This window comes from Charadrius vociferus, unplaced genomic scaffold, assembly GCF_000708025.1.
Source record: "Charadrius vociferus isolate BGI_N301 unplaced genomic scaffold, ASM70802v2 scaffold126, whole genome shotgun sequence".
NCBI lineage: Eukaryota > Metazoa > Chordata > Aves > Charadriiformes > Charadriidae > Charadrius > Charadrius vociferus.
Genome location: NW_009648894.1, coordinates 3,949,102 through 3,976,910, shown reverse-complemented (window position 1 = coordinate 3,976,910; position 27,809 = coordinate 3,949,102). Strand labels below are relative to the sequence as shown.

Genomic DNA, 27,809 nt, shown 5'->3' with positions numbered 1-27,809 from the left:
CCTCCCACTTCTTTTAAAGGTAGCAGTGGGGCAGTAAGTAGGAAAGGTACATAGTGAAGTGGCCAGGTGGTAATGTTGTAAGTAGTGAAAATAGTTTGTAATTAGTTTTATGAAATGGAATAATACTGCTTCTGTGCAAGAATTTCTCAAGAATCAGGAAGAAGTTATTTCTGTTAATTTTCTACACTTGTGCTTAAACTAGGTTTTGTATAGCTTTCATTTTATTGGAACTGATGAATTGGTTCAATTTCAAAACTCAGCCTGAAAGGTGAAAGATCAACTGAAAAATAGTTTGGGAAGTTAGCATTTTCATGGAGGTAAGACCTCTGAAGGAGAGGTTTAAACGGCAGTCTTAGGACCTCATCTATGAAGCGGTTCCTGTTGCAAACCAGTCTTGAAAAGATTGTCTTGCTGTAATGGAACCTTCTTTATTAGTCAACTGAAAACTAAATAGCTGTATATACAAACTAGCCTTTGTCAGCTCGAAGGGATTCAGATAAAAAGTGGAGTTGTCAGGATGAACACTGAACTTCTTGGCCAATGTCATGTAGACTACGAAAAAGAGCATGGAAATATTTCCTGAATAAACACAGACTTTCTGCTGTGAAGCTCAGGATGTGTTTTTAAAAAGTCTCAGGCTAACGAATGTTTCTTTGTGATTTCTGATCATGCCCTCTCCCTTTTCTTTTTTTAACAGGGTTCTTGGGGTTCTGGAAAGGATCAGTATAGCAAGGAACTGCTTGTGTCCTCCATTTTTGCAGCAGCTAGTCGCAAGCGGAAAAAAACAAAAGAGAAACCACAACCAAGCAGCTCAGAGGATGAGTTGGATAATGTATTTTTCAAGAAGGAGCTTGCAGAACAATCTCGTGGTGACACAACGAAAGAGGACATAGCTAAAGGGGAATATGAAAGAGAGAGGGACGTAGGGAGAAAACAGAGGATGTTTGTCCTGAAGGAAAAAGAGAACAGCAGTAAAAAAGATGTGAATGTTGTAAAGGACGAAAAGAAGTCATTAAAGAAAGAAAGTATCCTGTCAGAGGAACCTTCACTGCCTTACCATGAAAAATGTACAAAATCACCGAATCTCAGATGTCTGCAAACCACGCAGAAGAATAACCCAAAAACGCCTATTTCACAATCTTCCTCCCAGGTTGAGGAGACAGTGTCTGACTCCGGCACTATGCTTAGCACTTCCTCCCAGGCTTCCCAGCACAGATACTCCTGCAAAAAAGTAACCAGCCCTGAAATTAAACACAATGAGTTTTTAGCAGCTGATGTCAGTTCCATCACCTCAGATTATTCAACTACTTCATCTACTATGTATCTAACCGGTTTAGATGCCAGTATGCTGAGCCCTGAGGTGCAGTCAGTGACGGAAAGCAAGGGAGAAGATGCCGATGATGAAAGAAGTGAATTGATCAGCGAAGGGCGTCCTATGGAGACAGACAGTGAAAGTGACTTCCCTGTCTTTGCCACCAGTGCAGCTGCTGAAAGGCTGTCCAAGGGGAAGGCTTCAGAAGTGGTAAAGACCAGTCGGAGGAACTCCGAAGAAAGTGAAGTAAGTTGTACTGAGGGAAGTTCAACACCAAAGTTAGAGAGTCGCAGACTTTTTAGCTCACACAAACTTATTGAATGTGATACATTGTCTAGGAGAAAGTCTGCACGGCACAAAACAGACAGCGAGGGTTCGGGGGATGCGAAGAGCGAGAAGGACGTGCCTGCTGTGACCAAAATGTTTGACATAATGAAGAAAGGAAGATCGACGAGCAGTTTAGCTACATCGGCGAGAAGTGAGCCTGACAAACAAGAACCTACCTGGAGACTTAAAATTACAGATAGGTTAAAGCTGCGACTCAAATCATCTGCAGATGACATGTTTGGAGTTGGGAATCAAAAAGCTAACTCTGCGGAGACTGCAAAGAGGAAAAACATCAGACGAAGGCATACGCTTGGAGGACAGAGGGATTTCGCTGAAATAAGTGTCCTGAATGCTTGGAAAGCTCAAGAGCCAAGTCAAAGTAGAGAGAGAGAATCTGAGCTTTCAGCTGTGAATCGGTTGAAGCCAAAGTGTCCAGCGCAGGACCTCTCGATCTCAGACTGGCTTGCACGAGAACGTTTACGCACTAGCACAACTGACCTTAATACGGGTGAAACTGGAAAGCCCAGACTTGAGAACACTAGCTTAGCAGATGTATCAAAGGTAGATCTGCCTTTATCTGCAGAGATGCAGGCAGATGAAGGCAGTTCTTCCAGCAGCTTGACTTTAATTAATAGAACACCACCTTCGGGACCATTTCAGCCACCAGACCAGGTAAATGGTGAAAATTATCAGAATATGAACAAGAACAACTTCAGCCCAGCAGTTGATGCCCATCCTCATAAACTGTCTGGGACCCAAGTGGTTAGATCTCGATTCTACCAGTATCTTTGAAATGGGGAGATATGTCCACTACAGCAATTCATTAACTTACTGTTACACTTCCCAGTAACTGTGTGTATGTGTGTGTGTACATATATATATATATATTTTCCTGTACTGTTGTTGTTATGCAGCCTTCATTTGGGCTGGTTTCATCAATATGCTCTGTGGAACGTCTTCACAGTGCATTACCACAGCCAGAAGAACACTAAAGTTAAAGTATATATATATTTTAAGAAAAAGTATATTTGATGGCTGCATACAAATGTTGAACAAAGCATCTGATGCAACGTGCTATGTAGTGTATACATGGTTTTCTGGCTGAGAGTTGGCCTGGCATTAGTATGCAGAAAAATTGTTCTTTTGGTTTAGTCACTAACAAGTGCCTCATCATAAATTCATTTGGTTTGTTAGGGTGCCATATTGTTAAATTAGAGAAACTTATTACAAACAAATGAATGCATTTTACTGTTAACGAGTTTCATTACATTTTACAAATGTTAACACAGGTGGCTACAGAGCTTCCATTCCTTAGGCATTCCAGTAAATATTGGAGTTTTATATTTCCAATTTTAATACAGATTTTGAGTTTTATGTGACTTGAATTTTTAATCTTTCTGTAAAATAAGTAACTTAAATGTACATATTACATGTGTATCTTTTCTTCAGATACCAGATTTGATATAAATGTTGTAACATAGGCGTGTAGATAGTGGATACTGGATGGAACTGGTTTCTTTTATTGAGAATATAATTCTGCATGAAGACCTAATGAATCCAAACCTGTATCATGCCTGTGTGCATACCCACTTAAACACTGGAAATAAAATTGTTTTGGTGACTCTTTGCGTGATGTGAATTCATTCTAATGAACAGTTTCAAAATGTCATGTTTACAAGTTGCCGTCGGCAGCTGCCCTCGGGGTCACAAGACTTGGCAGTTGCTCCTGGATGAAGGGCGCTTCTCCTCAAAGTCTTGTTTGTGGGCCAGGGCCGTGGAGGTTAGCGTGTGAGAGGGGCTCTTTTCATCTTGATATGTAATCTGATTCTGAGGGATGTAGCAAGTTGCGTTATGTTTAATATGCTGGGTTTGTAGCACTGAAAAAACCACATCCATAATCATCCCCAAGTCATACAGAGTGAATAGCAGTATCTGCCAGTCAAAACATTACTGTAGGGACTCGGACTTTTTATAGTTTCAACTATGAAGATGAGTTTGTACACTAAAAACCCTTCTGTCTGTCAACTCTCTACTAGTTACGTTTTTTTCTTCTATTTTCTTGCATTACCTACTTGAAAACAAAGCAGCTGTTCATCACTTTGGGTGTTCCCAGGTCTTACGCTGTCACTTGCTTGGCAGAGCATTAAACCTGCATCGATGATAAATAAGCAATGAACATTGTGAGCATAGAAAAATTTACTCTTACGCACGTGTCCTGTTACTGAGAAGAGAAGGAATTAGAGTAAGCAGGATGTGTAGGCTGGCATGGTTGCAAGCAGACTTGGTTTCTTTCTAAAGCGACTGCAACAGTCCTGTGCTTTGATCTGCTGTGGTTTTGATCCTTGTGAGAAATCATTATAAAAATTGATTGTCAAGAAAAGCATCGGATATGACAGTTGAAGATCTGTGAACGTTCTCACCACGTAATTGTGTACATCTAGTACCAAGTCATGTAAAAATGAATCATGTTCTTGTGGTCTCCTTGCAAACCGAAATGCCTTATCCTCCCAGAGCCAAGAGCAAACTGGTGCTTTAGCAGCGTTGCTGTGCGCAGTGCGGGTAAGAATGGGTGTGTTTTGTGAAACACTGAGTAATTGACGATGACTTTTATTTCAATCCTAATAGTGTATTTGAACAAGAGATTTCAAAATCGGGTGTTGTGATGCCTCTGTAATGCTATTCATCAGGAAATACCCATCCTCTCTTACTAGAGGTATATTTTGTCCCATCGTTAGCCTCAGAAGCTTGTTAGAGCATGTGTTGAACGTCCACAGTAAGTCGCAGGGGTCTCCTCGATGGAGCAGTGTACTTCCAGAGGTACATAAGGGGTCCCTGGGAGTCAGTGTCTTACTCTTTGACAGCTGCTTCAGTGGATCAAGTTAATTTTCATTTTGTTGTATTTATAGATAACTAATGATTTTAACTCCTGGCTCTAGATGTATGGCTGCCAACTCTTAGGCCTGAGAACATAGAACTTTTATTGTATTGACAGGACTCGAGCACAAGATCTTTTGAAAAATTAGGAACTTAAAAAAAACAAACAAAAAACAACCAACCAAACAACACAGAAAACAGGAATTGGCAACACTACAGGTAAAAAATTGAGCCCTCGGCAGCCTCTGTGGTATCTTCTGCTGCTGCACGGGCTGCGTGGAAGCTGCAGAGCAGAAGGAGCTTGGACAGAAGTCAGGGATATCCATAGGGGTGTAAGAAAAGGACAATGGCAGTTCAGAGCAGCGCTGCCGTGCCCTTTCCGTGTAAAGCCGTGTAAAGCAGGCAGAGTGGGAAGGAGGGAGGGAGGCTCTGGGGAAGCGCTTGATGCCGGGAGCAATGTCAGGTGCATCAGGATGAGGTGATTCCTGAGCTCCTCCTGAAGAAAGTAGCCCGTGGCAGCACCTCTGAGGCTGGGGAAACACTGGTGCTTTTTCTGCTGTTCGAAAACTACCAAGATTTGGGGCCACCTTAAATTCCAGCCAGTGTGGCAATTGAGATGACAGACATTTTTAGGAGCTGTTGCTATGCCCTGTTCTTAACAGCAGCTACTTCAGACCCTTAACTGTGGTGCTTTTTTGTTTGGTTTGGTTTTTTCCCTCCCGCTCTGGAAGAGAAGGGTGACAGTCTGATTGGCACAGGAAGGGAAATGCGTGCAATAACCTGCCCTGAGGTGAATGCTGTTAGTGCCAATATTTCCTCCGGGAGCTGGGTTCTGCGGGGTGGGCAGGTCCCGGGGGCAGCACAGCCATCGAGGTGGGACCCCTGGGGATCGCCTCCCCCTGCCCCGGCTCCGGCAGGCGCAGCCACAGCCCGGTTGCTGGTGGGGTTTTGAATGTCTCCCCGGATGGAGATTCCACAGCTTCTCTGGGCAACCTGTGACAGTGTTTGATCACACTTCCAGTAGAAAGGTGGGTGCATTGTTTTAAATGTTTAAGCAGTATTTCTTGTATTTCAGTGTGTGCCTATTTTTTGGTTTTATACTCATCAGAAGAATTCAAACTGGCTTGGAAAGTACGTTTGGTCTGAGGACTGCTTGCAGCTGCGTAGCTGCAAGTTGTTAGGAACAGGTCTCAGCTGAGATCTGAAGGGGAAGTAACAAAAGGATGAACGGTGGTGGTGGTGGTGGTAGGAGCATTTGGATGTGTAAAATGGTTCCAAAGAGTGGTTCCTTCAGTGGGGATCAGTGGTTTAGTTTGAAATCTTTTTTTCTGGGATCTGGTAGCAGTCATACAGCACCTTCCAGCTTTTTAAGCCTCTCTGAAGGGCTTGTTACGGTCCCCGTTAGTATCACTCACAGCACTGATAATGTGGAATTAAGCTGTGGCCACAGTCCAGATGGTTTCTTAACTTGTTTTGCGCTGCTGCAGAGCTGAAGGAAAATCCTTCGCTGAGCTGCACATCAGGGTCTGTTCCTGTCTGCAGCAGACTGAGGAGAACCTCTCTCCACTTTGTCCAGGCAGGAGGTTTGAAGTGTGGCCTCAACTGCTATAAAAAGCTGTGTTCTTGTTTTTAAAGCCGGGTCATTACACCATCCCCATTTAGATAGTAATCAAGCAATTAATTGTGCCAACCTGCAGAAGGAAGGCTGTGTGTACTTTGATGCGTGGCTGGGAGGGCAAATGTCTTAAAACAGACCTGCCGTCGTTGAAGTGTTGTATGTACCTGTGTCTCACAGTCGTGAGCCCGTAAAAATCTGCCTTCAATCATCTGTTACCAAACCCCTGCGATTTTAATCATGCAGGACGAGCTGCCTCTTGGCGGGGATCAGATGGATTTTGGGCCTGTACGTTTCTAGGCAGACATGTCTTGCATATCCCTCCTCTTCCCTGCCCTGTGCATCCTCTTCTGCTCTGCCTTCCTGCCACCGTGGCCAGGCTGTGGCAGGGGCTGGGCACTGCCTTGCTTGGGTTTTGCTGCCGTGCCCGTAGGTCACGGTCGGCTGGCACACAGGGATGGTGCTCACGCTGCTGTGAAGTCCTGGGCTGGCTCAGGCCACAACAGGCAGCAGGAAGGTCCTCCTCACCACCCAGCTCCTTCCACCTCGAAAGGGAGTAGTGAGTAGCTTCACTGCTGATTTTTTTTCGGAGCAGTGAGGTCCTATTCGGATCTGAACTAAAGAAACTCGATGAGGGCCTATTTGGATCTGAACTAAAGAAACTCGATGGCTGCTCACAGGAGAGACTTGTGCTGCAAACACAACTGCTGGCAGGTCTGGTGCCCTGGAGATGCAGTACTCTGCTGGGTTATTTTTTTCTGAAGAGCCTCTCTTATCTTTAAACTGCCCAAGGGCTGGGGAGAGCCCGATCTGGAATTGTGCGTGTTGGAGCGCCCTGGCGATAGCAGGGGGAGGCTGGGCTGCTTTTTTGCACAGTCCCTTTTGGAATGCAGGTTGGCTGTGGGCAGTGCTGCCTCTCGCCGGCCAGGGCTGAGTGCTGCACAGTTGGCACTGAGCCCCCTGTGGCAGTGGTAGCTGCCTGGTGGCTCTCATCCCTAACTGGCTGCAGTCACCTCCACCAAAACTGCCTCTTTATAACTGGTTTGCAGTGAGAAACTTGGCTTTTTTAATCACTAGCCTGTGCTGGTTCCTTCCATGCTCAGGGGGATTCATTTCACAGACTTCCCGATTTTGATAAATACTCTGTTCGGTGTTCAAAAGCGTTCCTGGTGCTGAGCTACAGCCCGCACGCAGCCCTTCCCTGCCTGCGGTCGGGAAAGCCCGACAACCTCATTGCTGAGTAGGATGAGAAGGGAATAAACACCGCCTGACTCCCGACGGTTGCGGCAGCGGCGCCTGTGCAGTGGTTATGTGATGTCTGAGACCGCGGTTGGTTTCCTGGGGGGTGCTGCACCCCAGCACCGAGGGCGAGACAAAACACGATGGGTGCTGGAAGACGTGCACATCGCAGCGTAGCTGAGACCATGAGTGGGTGTTGTGTTTGCTCCCTGATGGTAATTTCCACATGCACCACCACAAGCAGTAATTACCTATCGAGTAGAGCCCTGCCGTGCTGCCCACTGCACGCCCAGTGACCGCAGGGACCCTGCCTATTTATACAACCGCTGTCAGCATCTAAATTCAGACATACGGAGAACGCGCTGCTGTAGCCCCTCGCCCAAAGAGGCCATGAGAAGCAGCAGTGAGAGCAGTGCCAGAGACACGGCCCACGGGTGTGCTGTGGGGCAGAGGAGGGCCATGGCCAAGGTCTGCCATCAGGGACCCTGCCTGGCTGTACGATGGCTCATGGGCGACTGCTCTCATGGAGAGGACCAGGTATTAGCAAGTTGCTATTTTTCAATAGGTATTGGCTCCCTGGGGGATGTCAGGCCAACAGCTTGAGAACAAAACCTACTACGTCCCTCACTGAGCTTGAACTTGCATTTTTGATGTGCGCCATTGAGGTGAAGCACGGTGCCTCGCCTCCTGGTGCCCTCTGTGTGTGCTCTCTCTTCTGCTGGGACATGGAGTAGCCCTACCTGGTTATGAGATAAGGCATTAAATCAGCCTGGTTCCCTTCAGAGCGAGGGAGTAATGTACTCAACACTTCACAGGGTAGAGCGCACCCTTGGAAAGCGTGGGGTCCAGGGTGTGCAGCGTGACTTGAGTTTTGGAGAGGTTCTTCCCACCTGAATCAGCTGCTCCCAGGACAGGCTTTGGAGCCACCGCTTCTCTGTACTGCTGGAAGGGAACTGCCGTCACTCCGGTGGTTCAGTGTGAGCGCTCTGAACTGCACCTGGCGCTTGTCCTCGGCTTTGGAGCCACCCAGCCTGTCCCAGGCTCAGCTCGCAGCCCGACGCTGGGGCTCCTCTGTTCTGCACCTGCCCAGGGCCGTGGCTGCCGTGCCGGCAGAGGGGATGGCACTCAGCACGAGCGCTGCTGGAACTAGACTGCGTGTTGTGCTTGTGAGGTATGAGTTAATGTTTACATTCTTTAATTACTGCCACTGCAAGGGATGCACCATCTGAGGGCTCAGCCTTGAAAAGACACTTTTCAGAAACTTCCTGTTTCACAAGGAGGAATACAACAGTTACTTAAAGGTGGAAAAGATGATACCTCGTTCAATCAGTCAAAGGTTGGGTGCTTTTTTTTTTTTCTCGAGCTAGTTTTCTGACCTGGAGTTCGAGCAATTAGCTTTTATCCAGGTAAATTTGAAAGAGCCCATTTTTAAATTACTACTTACATAGAGCTTTATTCTGGGGAAAATAGTCAGTTTTTCTCCTGACTGTTTAATGCTCTCGGGCAAACAGCTTAACAGCTAATTGAGACCATTATAAAAGTTATTAGTGACAAAATACAAATATATAAGCATGCAGCCCTTTATTTTTGTAAAGATCTTTGCTTATCATAGTTCTGTATATTACATTATGGTGTTATACAAATAAATTTATTTACAAAACCGTGAGCTATGCAAGCTTCTTGCTTTTTTTTCCTATCTGACTGATATCCATCTTTTTCAACCCTTCCCCATATATATTTTTAAGCATGCATAAAAATTAACTTTGGTGTGGTAAAACTACTCTATGTGCCCAGCCACATACAGTATTTATTTATTTATATATATTTATAGATATGTACAAAAGTCTGCCAGTATACAGAACAGTACAGAAGTGTACATTTTAAAATCCACAATGCAATACATTAATGGGTTACCAGGTCTCCGTAAAATAAGACTGAAGGAAAAAGGTGGGTTAAGCTAAGAAAAAAAAAGTAATCAGCAACTACCTCTATGTGTAAAACAATTTATTTCTTTTTTTTTTTTTCCTTGGCTTGGCAAATTCTTAAATATCATCTGAATGGCAGTGCAATAGGTTGAGTTGCCTCATACACGCTCAGACCAGTCTTGTTCTGTTTCTTGTGTAGAGGTTTACTGTCCAGCATACTACTTTCAAATGTACATTACAATAGTATCAAAATGTTTTGGCAAAAAGATCTCGAAAGGAACCATGACATTTGTTGACAAAAATAGAAATCTGTAACAAAGCTAAATAACACCAAAATAAAAGAAAAATATTTTAGTTTCAGTTTTACAGTTGTGTATAATCACACTTTAGTATATCTCTGTTCACTTCTAGTCCCCATAATGAAAAATAGCTTTATACAAAACAACTTACTAAATTTTTAACCGTACATTTTCCCATGCTCAGTACGCCGCTGTGCACACGCACTCAAGTTCACTCACACACCTTCACACTTTTTTGTAAGAGGTGCTGCCTAAAGGAAGAAAACACTCTTTTATCATTACAACAGCAACGGTTTTACAAAAAAGCTTCACTCTAATCTAGTGTAGTAACTCAGTATTTAGCACATGATTAGTATTAAGCTTCCAGCGATACAGCAAAATGGTTACATTCCCTGGTTAAAATATTGGCTGCGGATTCTTTGAAAATGAACAAAAAGCCTCGGTGAACTCGCCCGCGTGCTGTGCTCAGCCTTTAGGATGGCTCCTTGGCCGTGGGTGGGGTGGACTTGCCGGCATTTCCGTTCTGTGCCTTGTAGCTGGTGAAGCTAGGGGTGTGGATTGTCCTGATGCTCTTCATACCTTGGTTCAGGGAGGTGGGAGAGGTAGAGGAGGGGGGGGAGGTAGAGGAGGAAGGAGGGGGTGGCCGGCCGTTTTGAGTCTGTAGTGAGAAGGAGAGATGGTGACCTTTCCCTGGGTAAGTGGGGCTCTGAAACTTGGAGGAGCCGTTAGAGACAGAGGGGATGAGGGAGGTAGAGTAAGTTATGCGACCTGTCTGAGGACCGAGAAGGTTAGAGGAAGGAATGGAGGATTTAGTAGGTGGATTAAGGGGGTTAGAGCTGTCACCGCTAGAAGCGGGTGCCGAGCTGCTTTTCCCAGAAGCGGGAGAAAAGGCTGGGATCTTAGAAGCAGGTAGGGTAGGGGAAGTAGCCTTATAGTCCCCACCAGCTTTCTTAGCACTTCCATTAGCCTGCAAATAAAGACGGCAGGAGACAGTTTGTCAGCGAGCCAGTAACATGATAAACCAACAGGACCTGGGAAAACAGCCCTACAGAGAATAAGAATTAACAGTTCGAGGCCTGAGCTAAGTCTTGCAGCTGTGGACTGGACCTGGTAGAAAACCCAAAGTGCCCAACGAAGAGTGCATAGAGAGAGAGAGAGAGAGAGAAGGAGCCGACAAAGCTTTCGTGAGAAGGCGCGATCTACGGGTTATAGACCAGTCGCTACATTGGCCATGCTTCTGCGTTATTAACGTGTGAACAGACATGTCCGGCCGGAGAGTTAATGTGCATCTACTACACCGACAGGTTAGTGTCCAAGGCTTCCTGTAAAGACTCTCTGAACAGAAGCATTCCCAGCTTTCCTAAGGAACCGCCGCACTTACCAAAGGGAAAGTAAACAGGTAGTTGACATCTTAAAATTAGGGCTGAATATCACAGTTTAAAAACAAAACAAAACCAAAACAAAAACAACCAACCCCAAAACCAAACCAGAACAAACAAACAAACAAAAGCAGCAGGTGTTTTATTGCAGACATGCATGCACAAGCGTGGTGAAAAGATCAGTAGATACTGTCATGCCCCCAGGATCCAGGACGTCCGGTTAGACCTCACTCGAAAGACAGGCATCCGTTATTTGGTATAATCTCAGTCAGTTACTGGAGTTTTTAAATAAACAAACAACACGACATGTCCATCCAAACACCGGGTTTAGGGTAAAACTACCTGTCTGTACTGGCGTGGATCCTGCAGCTTGTGCTGTTTGCCTGCTTTCTCCGTGCTTCCTTGTCTAGTTTTTGAAGCCATGGGGACTGGCATCCGGCTTGTCTGGGAGGCAGCGCTGGAGCCCTGCGGAAACGAGTGGAGGGGCAGGGAGGGGAGACAAGGAGAAGGCGTCATCAGTGCCGGAGTGCTTGAAGAGGAGACTGCACACCATGCGCCAAAAAAAAAAAAAGCCACAGTATACATGCAGGGAAAGTTGAGGAGCTTCACACCGCAGGTGTTAATTTCCAGAATCAAATGGAGAAAACTGCCCAGCTACTGATCAGCCTGGATTTCGTGTCAGTGACGCTTGTCATTTCACACAGCGGATTATTCGACCCAGCTCCCCTGCATTTGCCCGTCACCAATCAGCAGCAAAGATTAAAAAAAAAAAAACAAAACAACCAACCAACAGTCTATTAGCTGTTAGACACCTCATGGGGAGCCCAAACAAGCCACCTGAAAGGAAGCAAACAAATCACAAGACCCTCTTGTTTAATGGTGATTATTGCAGATTTTAGAAAGCAGCTGGAGGTTTGATTTCTCGGACTAAGGTACCTTACGTGAAGTGGCTGGGATTGACGGAGGGGGCTCTACGCCAGCAAGGCTCTCATCCAGCACTACAAGCTCTCGGGGTGGGGTCTCTGGTACTATCTGGGCAGAGAAGGGGACAGTGCTTCCCTCAGAGCTGTATGTGCTTTCAGGGATAGATTTTGGACTCATTTCACTGATGGTGTTTTCCAGCTGCTTTATAGTCTGCTCAAGACTGTCTAGCGTTCGGTATGTACTCTGTCGAATTTCATCAGTCCTAGACAGGGACACTGCAGCTCCAGGGGGTCCCTCTTGCTTCCCAGAAGGACTTTTGTCACCGTCCTCCGGCTGAGACCTGGTGATTTCAAATCTTTTTGCTTCCTTGTGCTGCTTCAGGGTCCCATCTTCCTCCTCTTCTTCATAGACCACAACCTGCAAGGTCTTCTTCCCAGTCTTGGTTCCTGTCCGTATCGCCTGCGTTAGAGCAGCCAGCTGCTTTTTCGGGAATTTGAACTTAAATTTTTTCTTAGAATCTTGCCTGTTGCCAAACTGATCAGCAGAGTCCAAGTTTGCCTCTGTGTTTAGCCCATAGATCTGACGGTATTTGTTAAAATTTGTCTTTGTGCTTTCCTCCTCTGCAGGAGGTCTGGTTTCTGCAGAGTCAGAGGAAGACTGAAGGTTAAATACGTACTGCTCGTTGAGACCGTGAGCTGCTGAATACTCTGTGACTGCTTTTCTGTCATTAACTACTGGTGGCTCTTCCTTCTGGCTCTCAGAGATTTCATGTGCTTCATTTTCTTCTTCCTCCTCTTCCTCTTCTATCTTTTCCTCTGTCATCATTTTCTCCAACTCCTCATCGCATTCCTCAAAAATTGTAGAAAGCCGCTTATATGCTGACCTAATATCCATCGGTTCATCAAAAATTATGATGACGGGTTTTTTGTCCAGACACACCACCGGCTCTTCACTGTCTGTGTTCTCTGGGATACCCTTCTCTGACGCCACATCCTTCCTCGCGTCAATGTTCACTGTTTGCACATCTCCGCCTTTCCGGCTGACTATATCATGAACTTCCCCACTCGAGAGGACCTGGACAGCTGTTTTGGTAATCATGAAGGCGATGTTTTCTGTGGGTGGGTTGTCTTCACTTGGCGAGCTAGCCGGAGAGTCTGTCTCTTCAATGCTGGTCACACTGTTACTTCTGGACACTTTGGGTCTTAGCACGACCTGACTGTAGTTGACCGCAGAAGCTTCTTGCTCCTGCAAAGAAGGTTGAGGCCCCACAGCCTCCTGCGTGTGCCTCATGAGAGGGGCAACGCTGCTGATGGGGATATGCTTGCCTGTGCTCTGCAAGGCTTCACCCTGCGGCAGGCCCTGGTGAGCATCTCGTGAGAGTCTGTAGTTTGGCTTTTGTTTTCCAGTTTCAACAGCTGGAAAATGGGATCCTAAAATATCTTGAGCCCCTCTTCGTGTGTCATCCTCTGGCAAACTGACACCAGACAGGTTTGTGCTCATGTTCTGAAGGTTTTTCTTAGAATAGTCTCTACTGTCTACAAACAAACCCTTGCTAAATGTAGGACTGTCATTCATTGAAAAGCCAATTTTACTGTCAGCTGTGCTGGATGAATCAGAACCCAATTCTTCTTCAGTATTCCCTTCCCTCTTCTCTTTAGGATGGTCACTATCTGTGGGAGATCCTGTTGTAGCCCCATACACCTAAGGGGGAAAGTCGGATTACTTAGTTATTCAGGGCTGTTACCTTTACAGGACTTTTTTATTTTCCCCCAAATTAATCATCATATTCTCAGGGAAAGTGCAGACCTCATGAACTCACCACTCTGTTTACTGCTGCAGAGGCATGTCTGAAGCTGTCATCTGATTCCTGTCTTTCTTTGGGGCGAAATGCCAAATTCTGGCAGAACAGTGCATGATGTTACTGCTCTGCGCTATGCATGTGGCCAGCATGGGTTATCTAGGGCTCCTGTTGTAATAAGGCCTCCAGAATACGCAAGTGCACACTAATTACCTTATTTCCACCACAGTGCTACCTTGACCTGTTTGCTTTCCAGCTAAGAAAAATAATCCCTAGTCTGTGTAAGATTGAAGTTGAAAAGATTCACAGTATCTGATTAAGTTCTGCTGGGACACATCAAAGGGAGCCTGATGTGGAAGGGGTCACAGCAGGCTGCGACGGCTTGCTACCTCACCGGGGCACCAGATGTGAGAGTCTGCCCAGCCTTGAAAAGAAGTTTTGTACTGGTAAAAGCTGATTTTTCAAATTACAACATTTTGCTGCTTCTAATGTTGCTCACACCTGGGCAGCGCTGCTCCATCACAGCTAACATGATCAGAGTTATTATCACGCATTTCTAAATCCTTGCTGCAGCTTAAAAGTACTCCTTCAAAATTACCCAGCGGCACCCTGCAGCACCCATGGAAGTGCAGAATGAAACACTGAGCTACATTCATAAAAAAAAGGAACTCTGAACAGCACACAGCACACTACTAGCTCAAAAGTAGTATATTCCCAGCAATGCAAGTTTAAAGGGACTTTTTTTTATTTTCAAATGAGGTCCCCTCGAGATGCTGTTTCATAATACCAGGCTTTTGTCTGGGGCTTGGTTTGTCAAGTGCTAGTGACATCTTAGGATAAACACCAGTCATCAGGGTGAAGGAATGACCTGAAGAGACACCATGCCTATGAACGAGCAAGAGAGAAATCTACAGTCAAAAGACGGGTCACCAAGAAGGAAATGGATCTGGCCTCAAGCGCCTGAAGGCAGTGAGCCAAAAGTGTTACTGCTGACATTGCTTGAGAGTAGAAGCTGACTCCTAACACACCAGAAGGACAGATTATACTTATATGCGCATCAAGAGGTGCGGAAGATCAGTCAGGAGAGTTGTTCTCCCAGCTGAGATGAAAGAGTGACGGTACAGAAATCCACATGTTGGCTACTGTATGCACTCCCCACGCATACAGAGGTTCACAAGGTACAGTTTCTACATCCTGTGTGATATTTTCTTATATACTGTCTGAGGATTTTACACAGAAAAACTTTACACACAGTAGCGAGACAGCACTAGATCAGTCACAGTCCACCTCTACAAAGGCTTATTAGCAGTAACAAGGCTGTGCAACTGCTCCATGGGTACCTCAACATCCCTCATATTTCTAAATAAGAAGGAGCTATCACACAAACCAGCCACAGCCAGTGAGGCATCAGTGGTCAGGCTGACACTGTCTGCCCTTTGTGCTGAGAGCTGGTATCAGAACAACATGCCAGGGCTCATGGTACCTCAGAACCAGGTTTGCTAAGCACCCTCCAGTCCCATTACATGTCAGAGCTCGAATTAGGCCGGGCCATGTAATGGCACTTGTTGCCTGTGGATATGCTGACCATTTCTCTAGATGTTTTTTAGCAAGTTCCACTGCTTGTTCCAAGCATCAGTGCAACATCTCATGCTGTCATTGTACACTGTATCTCATTTTAGAAACTGTCGCCTTTCTACAAAAAAAAACCCAACAAACCAACCCACAACAAAATTCATTTCCTCTGTGAGTTTATCATGACCATAAGGCTCCATACTTAAAGCCAATAAACACTGTCATGTCAGATGACAAAACCAGATCTCATTAACCTTAATTCCCTGGACTCTGTGTTATTCCAACAAATAGCAGTTTATGGCAACTACTTGGCAGCATGTTTCAAAGAAACATTTGTGCTACAGGATGTGCAGTGTCTTGCGCGGTGACCCAGGTTTTCGTGTAACAGTATGATCTTCTCAGTCTGACACCAGTAGTAATGAGGACCAATACCGATATGTTCCAACTTTTTTTTAATCTGTAACACTGCCATACACTCTACAACAAAGCAGGTTTTCCGTTTTACTCATACCCGTGAACTTGTACCCTCACCCAGCCAGGTGTTTGCAGCCTTAGACCAGAACTGCTGTTTGGGCAGCTCAAGGCCAAGTCTTTGTGTGCAATGCCCTGAGCTGGCAGCAGTACCTTCTGGGGAACGGAGGGCTTTTGATGATAATAATACATCAGATACCACCATCTAGGTGTCACCTTGTGCTTTATAGTTGCAGTGCCCTATGCAGATGCAGCTCACCATGGTTAGGGCAGCTGGGTTCTTTGCCTTGGGGACCTGGGAAAGTCATTTTCTCTCTCCCTGCCTCAGTTTCTGTTAAATGTAGTTGAAGTGCAATGTCTCCCATAAAAATCCTTGGGAAGCTACTCACGATGCTAGATCAGTGAAGGTATTACTGCAATTTCCCCACAAAATGCATGACAAAGTTGGAACGCTGTGCTGAAGAGCTGTGTTTTCTTCCCCATCATATCCCCCTTCATTGCAAACTCACATTTGGCTGACAAGTTGTCATGACTGCACGAACCCCTAAACCCAGCAATGATTCAATTCATTGCTTTTAAACTTAAAAAAGAGGTCAGCAAAGGCAGAAACACTTGTCCATTTCTTCATCCTCCCCACTGGCTCCCCACTAAGACCACTCAGCTCAATTGGCATCCTCAGTCCCAACACAGCTGCTGTGAAATTCACCCCAGCTTGGGTACGGCCCCAGGCATGGGGCACCACTTCTAAGTTCCATGACAGAAAAGTGAATCCTGGGCATTGACTTTCAGACTAAGGGCAAATTCAGCCCATCTGCCTTCACTCTGTCTTCCAATAAACTGAATGGGAGCTTTAAATATCTAATAACTATTTCTGGGACCAACAAATGAAGCAAAATAAAGCAGAAATTCTCTAAAGTGGCTCTCGAGACTGAGAGGAACCACTAATTCTCCTCAAGACAAGAACAAGACTTAAGAGAGATGCTTCACCATCCACTGCCAGAACAGCACTGGAAGCATGTTCTGAGGAGTATGAGCATCTCTTGTGGCGGAAACTGATGGATCCGCTTTTAGTTTTAACTTCACAGAATCATAAAACTTAATGCAACCTTTATACAATTGCTGATGAGACACATAATGTAGATTGATATAACGTTCCATATGAGCGTTTCTGAGCCATACTGAGATAAAAGGAAGAAGCCACTGGGCAGTGGTGGGTGGTGGTTAGAGAAAACAGGACACAAGATATAAGATTAGTTTTGAAGGAAAGAAGGTTATGTCAAGACTGGGTGGCATGTTTACAAACGCCACTTGTTACCTTCTTTTCCTTGTGATGCATTAAAGTCCCAGGCCTTATGTCTTTAACATGTGTATCATTTCTGGACTGTTCAGCATGATTGTTTGAGTTTACATCCATAAAAGAGCACTTCTGGAAAGCCTAGGAAATAAATACTGCAGGTTATCAGGAGACCGAGAGCTTTTACACAGAAATGTCTGGAGATGACCAACTACAAAGAAAGCATTTGTTTTTAACATTCACAGGTCAACAATATTATCTACAAGCTCATGAGATAATAAAGATTTTAGACTATCAGACTAAGAGAAATAGGGCATCCCCTCCAGTCTGCCAAGATCGCACTCTAATTCATCACGCTGACCTCAATGTTCCCTGCAGGGAGATGAGCTTGATTTCTTTTTCCAGATGGGGAGAGAAGGCACACAGAGGTGCTGCAAACTATTCAAACTTAAGTAGGAAGCCCATGACAAACTTGGGCTTGCAACAGTACCTACTTCCTAGTGGTTGATAAACATGCAAGAGCTATATAACTCCAGTTCTCCCCACACAAACTGTTATTAAACCTTTAGACTTGGAGACATGTGCCTTTGCCACAGTCTTCACTAACACTCCAGATGGTGACAGTCCCAACATATGGGCTTTTGGACCACTGGCCTCCCACCATGTGTACCCCAGGGCATGGCCCGGACTTTTCAGCCCTTTATCTTGCTCTCCTCTTTTCATTTCCTTTGGGTTTCTCTATCCAACTGGCTCCCGAAACCAGAGGAGCAGAGCAATCACTGCCACCACTGCGCAGTGCTGGCTGCATCACTGGGATTTCCACAGGCCTCTACAGGCATGGTCTGCCTTCAGTGAGATGTACAGGCAGGACATCTCTGCCAGCCAGAGGAATGCGGGACAAGTGCTTACAGGAGTCAAACACACCATGACATGCAAGAAGATTATATTCTTATACCATGTATTAGGGAAATTATTGAATTCCTGGCAATTGTCATGAAATTAATAGCCCTTGATTACAAATTAGAATCCGGCCTGTTTCTTAAATATTGTACTCCTCAGAGGTACTGCATGTTTATGCAAAATCAGAAAAGTAACAATTATAAAAAAATCCAGGACGAAAATCAGGGTATACAGTTTCTTCTGGTTTTCCATTACATCCTATTTGTACATGCTTATAGACCAGAGTACCTAAGACGACACGGAACTGTTAGAAAAAGTAGTTCTGCTCCTCATAGTACAGGATAAGGACTTTCCCCATCTTATCCATTTGTCAGACCAGTGATGTGTTTTTGAGTTAGGCATACCATCTACAAAGTCCTTCAGACTTTAAGTGATATAGAAACCACTTTTTCCCTTGGTAATTTGTTAATTTATCATCTTCACTCTGAAATACCTGTAACAATGCCAAATACAGTTTGTGCTACAGCAGCTGATTATTATGCTTTTTTCTGCTAGATTAAAAAGGTACTTCCCATGAAAGTACCTCCACATTGTACTCAAGTCTCTTCTGAACCTTCATATTCTTAATAGCCTTTTCAAATGGGGGACCCCTAGATATTTAATCATGGATGGAGTATGCCAGTGCTGATCTCACTGATCCTGTACACAGAGATAAAAACACTCCTTGTTCTCACATCTACACCCAAAGCAGACACTAACTTTGTGGCAACAGCACTGACCTGGGACCTCCTGTCAATTTGTTACTGCAACTCCAATTTCTTTCCAAGACATACAGTTGTGGTCTGGCCTATATGTTGCTGTTCTTCATACGGGCTTCATATTTCAGTAAATGTATTATGGCCATTAAGTGATTGCTATCATCTCCCTGCTCTCATACTTCACTAGCTTGAATTAAACTGATTTAAACAGTAATGATTTTAAATGCATTTCTAGGCTGTTGATGAAAATACAGAGTGACACTGGGATCCCTATGGGATCGGACTATAAACAACTGCATCAAGGGCAGCGCTTTCAGAGCCAGACAGCTCTCAATTGTCCTATGATAGGGGTTTTTTTTTGTATACTCTGTGCTGCCAGACTTTTATCCAAATCTTGTATGATGTTTGATCAAATGACTTACAAAAATGTTTATAGGTATACAATTCAGTTTAAGCAGTCAGACCTGTTACCTGATCAAAGGGTGCATTGTTTGCTTTGACAGATCTGTGTTCCATTACATTGTTTACTAGCATAACTGTTTACATCTGTCCTTTAGTTCTTCACTGATTGAATCCTGTACCTGATTTTTCATTATTCTGCCTGTGACTGATATCAAACTAATGAGCCTGTAGCTCCTGGAGTAAGCAATTTGCCCATTCTAAAACATGGTACTCTGTTAACCTTCTAAAATATACCTGGTATTTTGATATTGGTTTAAAATGAGCATTGCTTGTCCCCAAAACAAGCATTTAAACACTCATTCCCTGTTGAGCTACCATGTCTATTTCTCCTCCTTAGTGCCCCTTTCCATACCCTAACCTCCACTTCATTGTCACCAGTTGTAAGGCAGCCAGGTGGCTTTCCTAGAGCAGGAGATGCTGTGACATTTTCCCTGTTCCCAGCTCTCCTGTTGCACTAGCAATTAGCACACAAACGGGAGATAAGAGTAAACCACTGCTCTCGCTTTCTGCAAACCAGCTGTCTGAAGCACTGGTGGTTGAGAGCTGAACAAAGGGGCAGGGTGCACCCATCACACGTAACAGTTACTGCTTAATATCCATGTGTCCTGTGCTGCAAATGGTCCCTGGGCAACACCAAACCCAACTTTTGGCAGGTGGACGGCAGGGATCATCTCATGCCGTGGCAGTGCTCTGAAACACCCCTACGTCACAAGTTACAGCCAGTGAAGCTGATCCACATCTCCTTTCCTCATGCAAGCACGGAAGAGGACAGAGGCTGCCCCTGGGAAGGTGGAGCTTGCTGATGGTAGCTGGAATAGTTGGCTTTTACTGCAACATTGCCATCAGTGAACTAAATGGGTCTATATGCTAACAAGCAAAGGACCAGCAAAAGAGCACTACTTCTATGCCACTGGCAGAGTAATGTACCAGTTACACAGCAGGGAACAGAAAATGTTTCAATGTTCAAAGACTCTGGGAAACACTGGACCATGGCACAGAACACGTGAGCACAACCTGCCAGGAGCAGACCCCGTATTCTCTGTTCACATCAATGTTAACACAAACGATGGGCTCTCAGCACATTGCTGGTCTGGTACTGAGTGAGAATTGCTAGGCCAGGGACAACCACACTTAATGCACACTGATATTTCACTTGTCCCATCTACGTGTGTAAGACTCTCCAGTGGTAACCCCTACATTCTTGACCACTCCCTCAGCTCCAGTCATCTTGAACAAAATTTGGGTGGCGCTTACAAAACATGTACCACCCAGTGCGATAAAGTGGAACCGGGTGAGACTGGCAGACCTACTTTCCTTCATGTTCTGAGCTATAAATTGTGTCAAGGCTCTAGAAGTGATATTGGGCACAGCTGTCTTCTTGTGCAACCCAAAGGGCATACCTGTAATTCTGCCATTATTTTATCTCCTTCCTCCTCCTCTTCATCTTTTGCAGCTGATGCTACAGCATGCCCTGTGCTCCGAGACAATGCCTGATCCTCTTTAGTGGCTTTGGACTGTGCTATTTGCCCGGCATCTTCACTGCTTTCCTACAAGGGGATGAGAAAGCACAGACAGACAATATAGTTGAGCCCTCCTGATGCAAAGCAAACACAGAAAATTCAACATTACTGCAATTCCCCTGCTGCAAGGTCCCTCTTCCTTTTTAAGGAGACTGCTACTTCATCAGTTCAAAAGCAACCACTATTGCTGATGTGATAGCATGTTCACAGATTAAAAAGCTTCCTAACTTGTACTTCCCTCCACTTCTTTCAGGGAACAGAACAGATGGGGAAAGGAAGCCCAAGGAAACTAATTTGCAACATTTCTGTAAAAACGCACTCAAATCTGAGCTGATGCTGCCCATCTGTGTAAGGCATGGGGTGTTTATTTTATTTTTAATCTTCCTACCACTCTAAATGAAAGCAGCCTGTGACTTGCCCTCTACATTGGTAGGAGATAAGAGCAGCAAGACTCCTGTAAACAGAATTGATCAAACCTTACTTGTTCATTTGGCCTAACAGTAGTGTTTCCTGGTAAGCAGTTTCAGTAGCTCTCCAGGACGTAGCTCTGTCTCAACTTATTTTGTGGTTTAAAGACAGAGCCCAAGCCTGGGAATGTTTCTCTGTGCCAGCCCCTCATCACCGGTCTGATTGCCTAGAGTCTGAATCATCAAACCTTGACAGCAGCAGCCTCTTTTCTGGCTGCATAGATGACATCTCCTGATCTCGTTGTGGTTAGTCCTGAACCTGGTAGGTAACTGCGCCGTGGAGGTGGAGGAGGAGGAGACTTGGTCGGTTTGTCATTATCCTGTTCTCCATCAGGAACTTCTTCTGCAAGTAAACAGAGCAACACAAAGTGAGCACTGGTGAAGGAGGGGAAAAAAGTATCTGCATCCCTGACTCAACTGGAAAGGAAAAAAAAATGTCTTACAAGGTCCTGCTCCTGAATATATATGAATAGAAACACATTTGGGATTCAACTGGAAATGCCTTGAACAAAAGCAGACAGTGCTGCACTTGCACGGAGAAACCATTTCACTTAATCCAGAGATTTTCAAGAAAACTCTTGTTCCCCACGTTACTGTGGCTGGGTTTCAGCCCTTGGTGTACACGTGTGACAGCACAGCACAGCACACTTCTGCAAATCAATCACTTGTAAAGAAGCACGTAAGGTACAGGTTCAGCTGGGTACCTGGTTACAGATAGTGCCCCTGTAGCCTCCTTTGAAAGTGTGGCCACTGATGTGGCTACTAGAAAGACACCAAACCTTGTCGTTCTCAGCAATTCTGAAGCAACCAGCCCACATTTCTGTTCTGCCTGGGAGGTGCTGCTGTCAAGGTGCTAGGAGAGGAGCTGCAGAGTTTGGTCCCTCTTACAGTTGGACAACACTAGCTAAGTTCAGACAAAGGCTGAGAGGGAAAATGGAAATACTGCTCTGGAGATGCCACCTCTCCAGTTCAATGAGTTCTCTTGCCCCTGAGCAGGGTAGGGGAGCATCAAGGGCAACTGCACTTGCTTCTCTTCTAAGACAGCATTTGTTTTCACTTTACTTACTACTAACTATTCCAGGAATGCACAAGTTTGCCTTTGAATTATCACATAAGAGCCCTACAAGTATATTTTGCTTACCCACGAAGATTCAAATACCAAATCCAATAGCTGAGCAAAGCCAGCCTCGCTTTCTGAGGAGAGTCTTCCAAAGAAGACCAGTTTCTCAAACTGGTATTTCCCTAGCACAATGCTTCCCCCCACCCAGCTGCCACTTCCTCTTCCCCACCGTCACTGGATGGCATTTTTCCCAGAAGCAGCGTTACATTACTCATGACCTGTCCCTATGTGTTTCTGGTCACGGGCTGAGCATCATACATGGCAACAGCCACCATGTTCACACTGCTGTTTACAGTGCTTGTTTTCAAGAGGGAGAGAATGACCTTTCTGCAGCTACTCAGTGTTATATAAACAGCTGGAATAAATAGAACCTAGAAAGATAAAACCTCCTCCTTTTGGGATTACCCAGCTGTTCAGGGCTAAGTATTCCCTCTGGGCAAGTTATTGCATAACTGCCCACTCCCAAGGCTGTGTCAAGGCTCCTCCGATGTGCCAGCTGGCCCCTGGGGCTGGAAAGAGCCCTCATCTGACCCAGCCTCATCTCCGTTCCCTTCTTAGCTCGAATGTTCTTTGAAACTGCTTAAGCTTAAAGAAATACTCTGTTGTTTTATCTCCCTCTCTGCTTATCTGGCACTCACTAGCAGGATTGCAACAAGAGTGAATTTCCAGGTGCACTTCATATTAGACCACTTCTTTGGTCAATACGCACCACCAAGTTTTTTGTGACATGAGATGTACTGCTGTTGTAAAATCAGAGTAATTCTCTCAGATGGTGTTTAGCGGACTATAATGTGGGGCCTGTGCAAATCCCTACTCCTTTTAATGGGCTCAACCCATTACCCTCAAACTGGTAGCAGCTCTGACTGCAAGAACACCAAAGTTTTTCTCACACTTAAGAGCAAGGCTCGATGAAGGCACAAAGACAGAATGATTGCTACCATCTCTTTCACATCTGTGAGACATTCATCTACCTTCATCTTCAAAATGGGAAATATAAAGGAGAAACACATGCAAGAAAAATTGTGAGTGAGTGGCAGGTGCACAGGCTAATCCGCTCACATCCCTTAACTGGAGTTGTTAAGGAGAGGTCGTGATGGGGTTTGCTCACAGTCAATGCAACAACACCGGCCAAGATGTAAAACGTCAAAGCTGGATTTCTGTTTTCTTTACTAAACAATTCTATTTCCCCAGGGAAGGAAAAAAAAACTTTGGAGGAATAGAATTGAGGAAAAGACCTTATTCTAATACTTTTTTTTCTTATGGCTGAGTTCTTCTAGCATATTTATATAGGGAGGAGTAAATGGACAAGTACAAAATCGCTACTTTATGGAACCTTCTTTGGTGCCAAAGGGCTCAGCAATTCTGTGAACAAAATGGTAGTTCTTCATTGCCAGCCATTTCACTAAACTGAAGAATTCTTCAACAGGCACAGCCAGACTGGTATTACTTTCCCCCACCATACAAATTTCTGCTTGCACCAAAAAAGTCCAATGTCTTAAAACAATCTCAACATAATAATGCCTGCCTTGAGGCAGCCTTTGTAGTCTAATAAGAAAACTGTCTTTAATGGAAGCTAGTGATCACTCAGGACTTGCAAAAAATCAGGACATTCTCACATATGAGGGCACAAAGAGAGATGAAGGAGCCCAATTTCTAATGTACATGCTAGAGCCATTCCCCATATTTTTCATAGAACAATCTTGATAACAAAGATGAGTTAGAGTCAAGATATTAAAGAAGTATTTCCAGAGTCATCTGCAAAATTGTGTAAAGTGTGTAATTTTACTTTGTTTTGTGCTTTGCAGGGGGAAAAAAAAGAAAGAGTTTCTTAATTGGTTTCTGTGTGGAGAATAGCTGAGACAACATATTCTGGCAATGATGTGATCTATCTGGCTTCTGCAGCAAAGCCAACAGAGGACTCTGCTAATTTATGGCCAAAATATCTCATGCACTATGTTAGTAGGTATGTGGCCTCTCTTTCCTTATGTTGCTTAGTTATCTAGTCTACAGCAGAATGATATTGAAATTTTCATCTTGAATCATAGAAGAGTTGGGTCGCCTGTGAGATATTCAATCAAATAGTAAGGAAAAGTTTTGCTGTTCCCTTATTTATGCTACTATTAAAGGATTCATTATGCACAACAGAAGGCAAATGTCTCAATCTCATCAAATTTCTCTGTAAATCTGCTGGCTACACACTGTGCAAAATTGTATTCTAGAAGTGGATTAGTTAACTAGGCGAGTTACAAAACTTCTCTGTTATTGTGTTCTGCACTTTTTAAGATGTCACAGCTCACTGCACCCATATGGTATTTATTTTCACTGACATTTTCTATTTATGCCGCACATTATACAAGATAATTGTGTTGATAGCCAGTAACCTCACTGAACAGTGCCAGAATTCTAAAATTATTTTATAAGGTTCAACAGAATTTATTTTAAACATGTATATTGTGAAACATCCAAGGAGCCACAACTTGTCAGGGCTAAAGGCACACTCAGAACAAAAAGCTGGATCTGAAAACACTCTTCCCAAATTCTATATGAATTTGTGTACACAAGCCCCAGGGCATCGTTTTGCAGCTATTTACAACCTTGCCATGCCAACACCTTGAGTGCAGCGTGCAGCTCTGGTCTCCACAGCTCCAGAAGGACACAGTGGAGTTAGAGAGGGGCAACCGAAATGAGCCTGGGGAGGGAGCAGCTGGCCAAGATGGAGAGACCAGAAAGGTTGCAAGTTTGCAGTTTGGAGCCCACGGGGCAGGCTGAGACCTCCAAAATACGATCAAGGTTTATCCACTGCCTTCACAATTTTATAAAGGGAATGCAGAGCTGTGATTTGCCAAACTGCAGAATATTAGAACTATGGGGAACTCAGTGAAGTCGGTACGAGATCATTTTAAAACAGATGAAGGACAGCTCCTTCACAGGATGGGGAGTGAGCTCCTGGAGCTTTCTGCCACAGCAGCGGGGAGGAAAACAGTATGAGCAGTTACAGAGGAATTACTGGATAAGTGGTCCGTAATGACTATGAAAAGGAGGAGGCTGGGATATTCCCTCTAACACCAGTTGGAGGTGCTTGGGGGAGTGCTAGCAGACTGCAGAAGCTGCCCAGGTTCTTCGGCAGTTTGCAGATGCCAGTGTGGGTAACCATCTGAATACGAATTTCCCCGTATTGCAACTGAGAGAGAGATTGTACTCTGGAAATAACGACTCCTAATGAGCAGGAGAGTAAGAATACTGCCTACTGACAGTATCTCCCATTGCCTCTGTGAGAGGCAGACTGCTGAAGTGGATGGACTGTTGCTTATTAGCTGGGTAAGAATTTTGCAGCCGACTCATGTTTGGCTAATGAGGTAAATCCAAGGTTTGGCTGAGGCATCTTCTTCATTCCTTGAACTTTGAAGAAATTCAGACATGGATTTATATGTTAAATTGTGAAAGAAATAGGACTGGAAGGACAGCCCAACATGCTGCTACCACAAGGTAGCTCTACCTACATAATTCTTGATCAATGATAGCCTAAGCTATTTTCTCCAGTGACGTGGATCTTACATCCTCCTCATTGCCTCATACAGCCTTCTTCAGTGCTTCACTTCCCTTAACATTATGAGTTTTTTTCCCTAATACCTAACCTGGATATTCCTGGCTGCAATTGCGAACTTCTACTGCTCTTATACCCTCACAAAGCAAGTTGGTCTTTTCTATTTTATGTAGATTTTTATGTATTCAGAGATTGCTTTGTTCTTCTTCAGCCTTCGCTTCTTCAAGTTAAACAAAATCAATTCTTTCTTTTTTGTTTCCTAGAGATTGTGGGTTTTTTAGAGCTCTGGTCATTATCATCGCTGTCCTCTTGAATCCTGCCTATTTGTTCACTCTTCCTTGAAGTCCCAAACACTGAGTTTGGGAATTTTTATGCAAGAGCTCACCCCTGCTGAGCAGATTCATCAGTCTTGTAGATATTCCTGTTCATCTCGTTATGATGTTTGCTTTTTTTTTTGCTACAGGGTCACAGCCTGACTCAGATTCAACTTGAAACTTGGTATATCTATATCATAGCTGTGGACAGCCAGAATGCTTACTGTGAAAGTCACTCTCATTCATTCCTACGTATCTATCCAATTCCCTGAGACAACTCAGTCATGTAGTATCACAGGTCATTTTCAGACCTCTGAGGGACTCATCCAAAACACTGGTTGTATTTATAGTTTAAGATTATGAAGTTAGCATGGATCATTAAGATTAAATAGTCTGACTTTCCACTTAACATAGGTACAAGGACTTCTTTAAGCAGGTCTTGCGTCATGCACAGAGCTTGTGCCTGAGCAGCCTTTCAGAAAGAAATATAGTATTACTTAAAGATTTGAAGTGGCAGAGAATTCCATATGTTCATAATTAAACTTCAGTGATTAGTTACTCTAAATGCTAAAATTTGACAGCTAATTTTTAATGTGGCTTTTTCTAGCTTCAGGTTCCAATTGCTGGAACTTGTCGGAACACGTTCTGCAAAGTTAAAAGGCCTCTTTACCCTTAGAAACCTCAGGCATCTGAGTCTTGATTTACTTTTGATAACAAATACATCTACAAAAAGAGCTTTTTAGCTCTTTTAGTTTCTGATGGTAAGACCATTTGTGCTCAGACTCTTTGTGGCTCTTTCCAGAGCTCTCTGTAATGCTAAACTTTTAAGTGCCAAAGTGAACACAGTATACTAGGTATACATATAGTATAGTATACAGATACGGTCATCTCTGTCAAAAGCGAGGTGTACTCTTACTTTCCTGCTCATGAGTTGTCTTTATTTCCAGAGGACAAACTCACTCTCTCAGTTGCAATACGGAGAAATTCATGTTCAGCTGGTTACCCACACTGCCATCTGCAAAATCCTGTCCACAGGACCTGCATTATTCCTCAGGGACATACTCACAGTTATGATGGAGAACACAGAAATCTGGAAACTAAAACCATTCTAGAAAGTAGGAAAAATAACCTCTCTTTTCCAGGTATGCAATTCTTGAACACCATTTACTCAAGAAAACCTTACCTGAGACTTCTAGCTTTTCCACTGCATCCCCTTTAGTCTGGGCTGCTGGCTGGGGTGGCATCTCCAGGTTAGGAATTGACTTCATTATATTGGCCTGGGCCTCCTCCAAGAGCTTTTCAAATTCCTTTCCATTATAGTGATCGAGGTTTTGTCTTTTCTCTTCCCATTGCTTTTCAGCTTTCTAGACAAAACCAGTAAAACACCTATTTATTTCTGCAACTTTTGTTATGATCGCTTACTTTTAAAAAAAATCCATGTGTAAATATTATAGGTCAACATGGATAGATTCTAGTCAGCAACTACAGGAAATATATTAACACTAATTGTACACTGGTTCTGACTTCCATTGGGCTAGATATGGCAGAAACACACGACAGACTGACAGTGGCCACTGCTCACTAAAGCAACATTGGCAAAATTTAAATCTGAGTCACTGCCTTACTATATCACACTGGTGACTGAAGTGCATATATGTAATAAGATGTGAGAGTTCACTTGTGGGTTTCCTCAAT

At 44.3% G+C, this 27,809-nt stretch overlaps 2 protein-coding genes across 3 annotated transcripts in view; one reads left to right on the top strand and one right to left on the bottom strand.

Annotated features, from left to right (window-relative positions):
* Window positions 1-2,640, top strand: part of ARHGAP21 (Rho GTPase activating protein 21) — a 68,858-nt gene extending 66,218 nt beyond the window's left edge. The window contains exon 24 of the mRNA XM_009887139.1: window positions 698-2,640. Within this exon, the coding sequence (XP_009885441.1) occupies window positions 698-2,431 (1,734 nt within the window). The 3' untranslated portion in view covers window positions 2,432-2,640. The remainder of the gene's footprint in view (window positions 1-697) is intronic.
* A 7,423-nt stretch (window positions 2,641-10,063) lies between these two features.
* The window catches only part of KIAA1217 (KIAA1217 ortholog), a 184,062-nt gene continuing 166,316 nt past the window's right edge, over window positions 10,064-27,809 (bottom strand). The window contains exons 14-20 of one of the 2 annotated variants that reach the window (XM_009887136.1): window positions 27,298-27,478; window positions 21,325-21,479; window positions 20,550-20,696; window positions 17,051-17,170; window positions 11,907-13,595; window positions 11,313-11,435; window positions 10,064-10,558 (exon numbers count right to left, since the gene is read on the bottom strand). In XM_009887136.1, the coding sequence (XP_009885438.1) occupies window positions 10,064-10,558; window positions 11,313-11,435; window positions 11,907-13,595; window positions 17,051-17,170; window positions 20,550-20,696; window positions 21,325-21,479; window positions 27,298-27,478 (2,910 nt within the window). Of the gene's footprint in view, window positions 10,559-11,297; window positions 11,436-11,906; window positions 13,596-17,050; window positions 17,171-20,549; window positions 20,697-21,324; window positions 21,480-27,297; window positions 27,479-27,809 lie in introns of those variants that run through there. The other variant, XM_009887138.1, reaches the window with a different exon arrangement.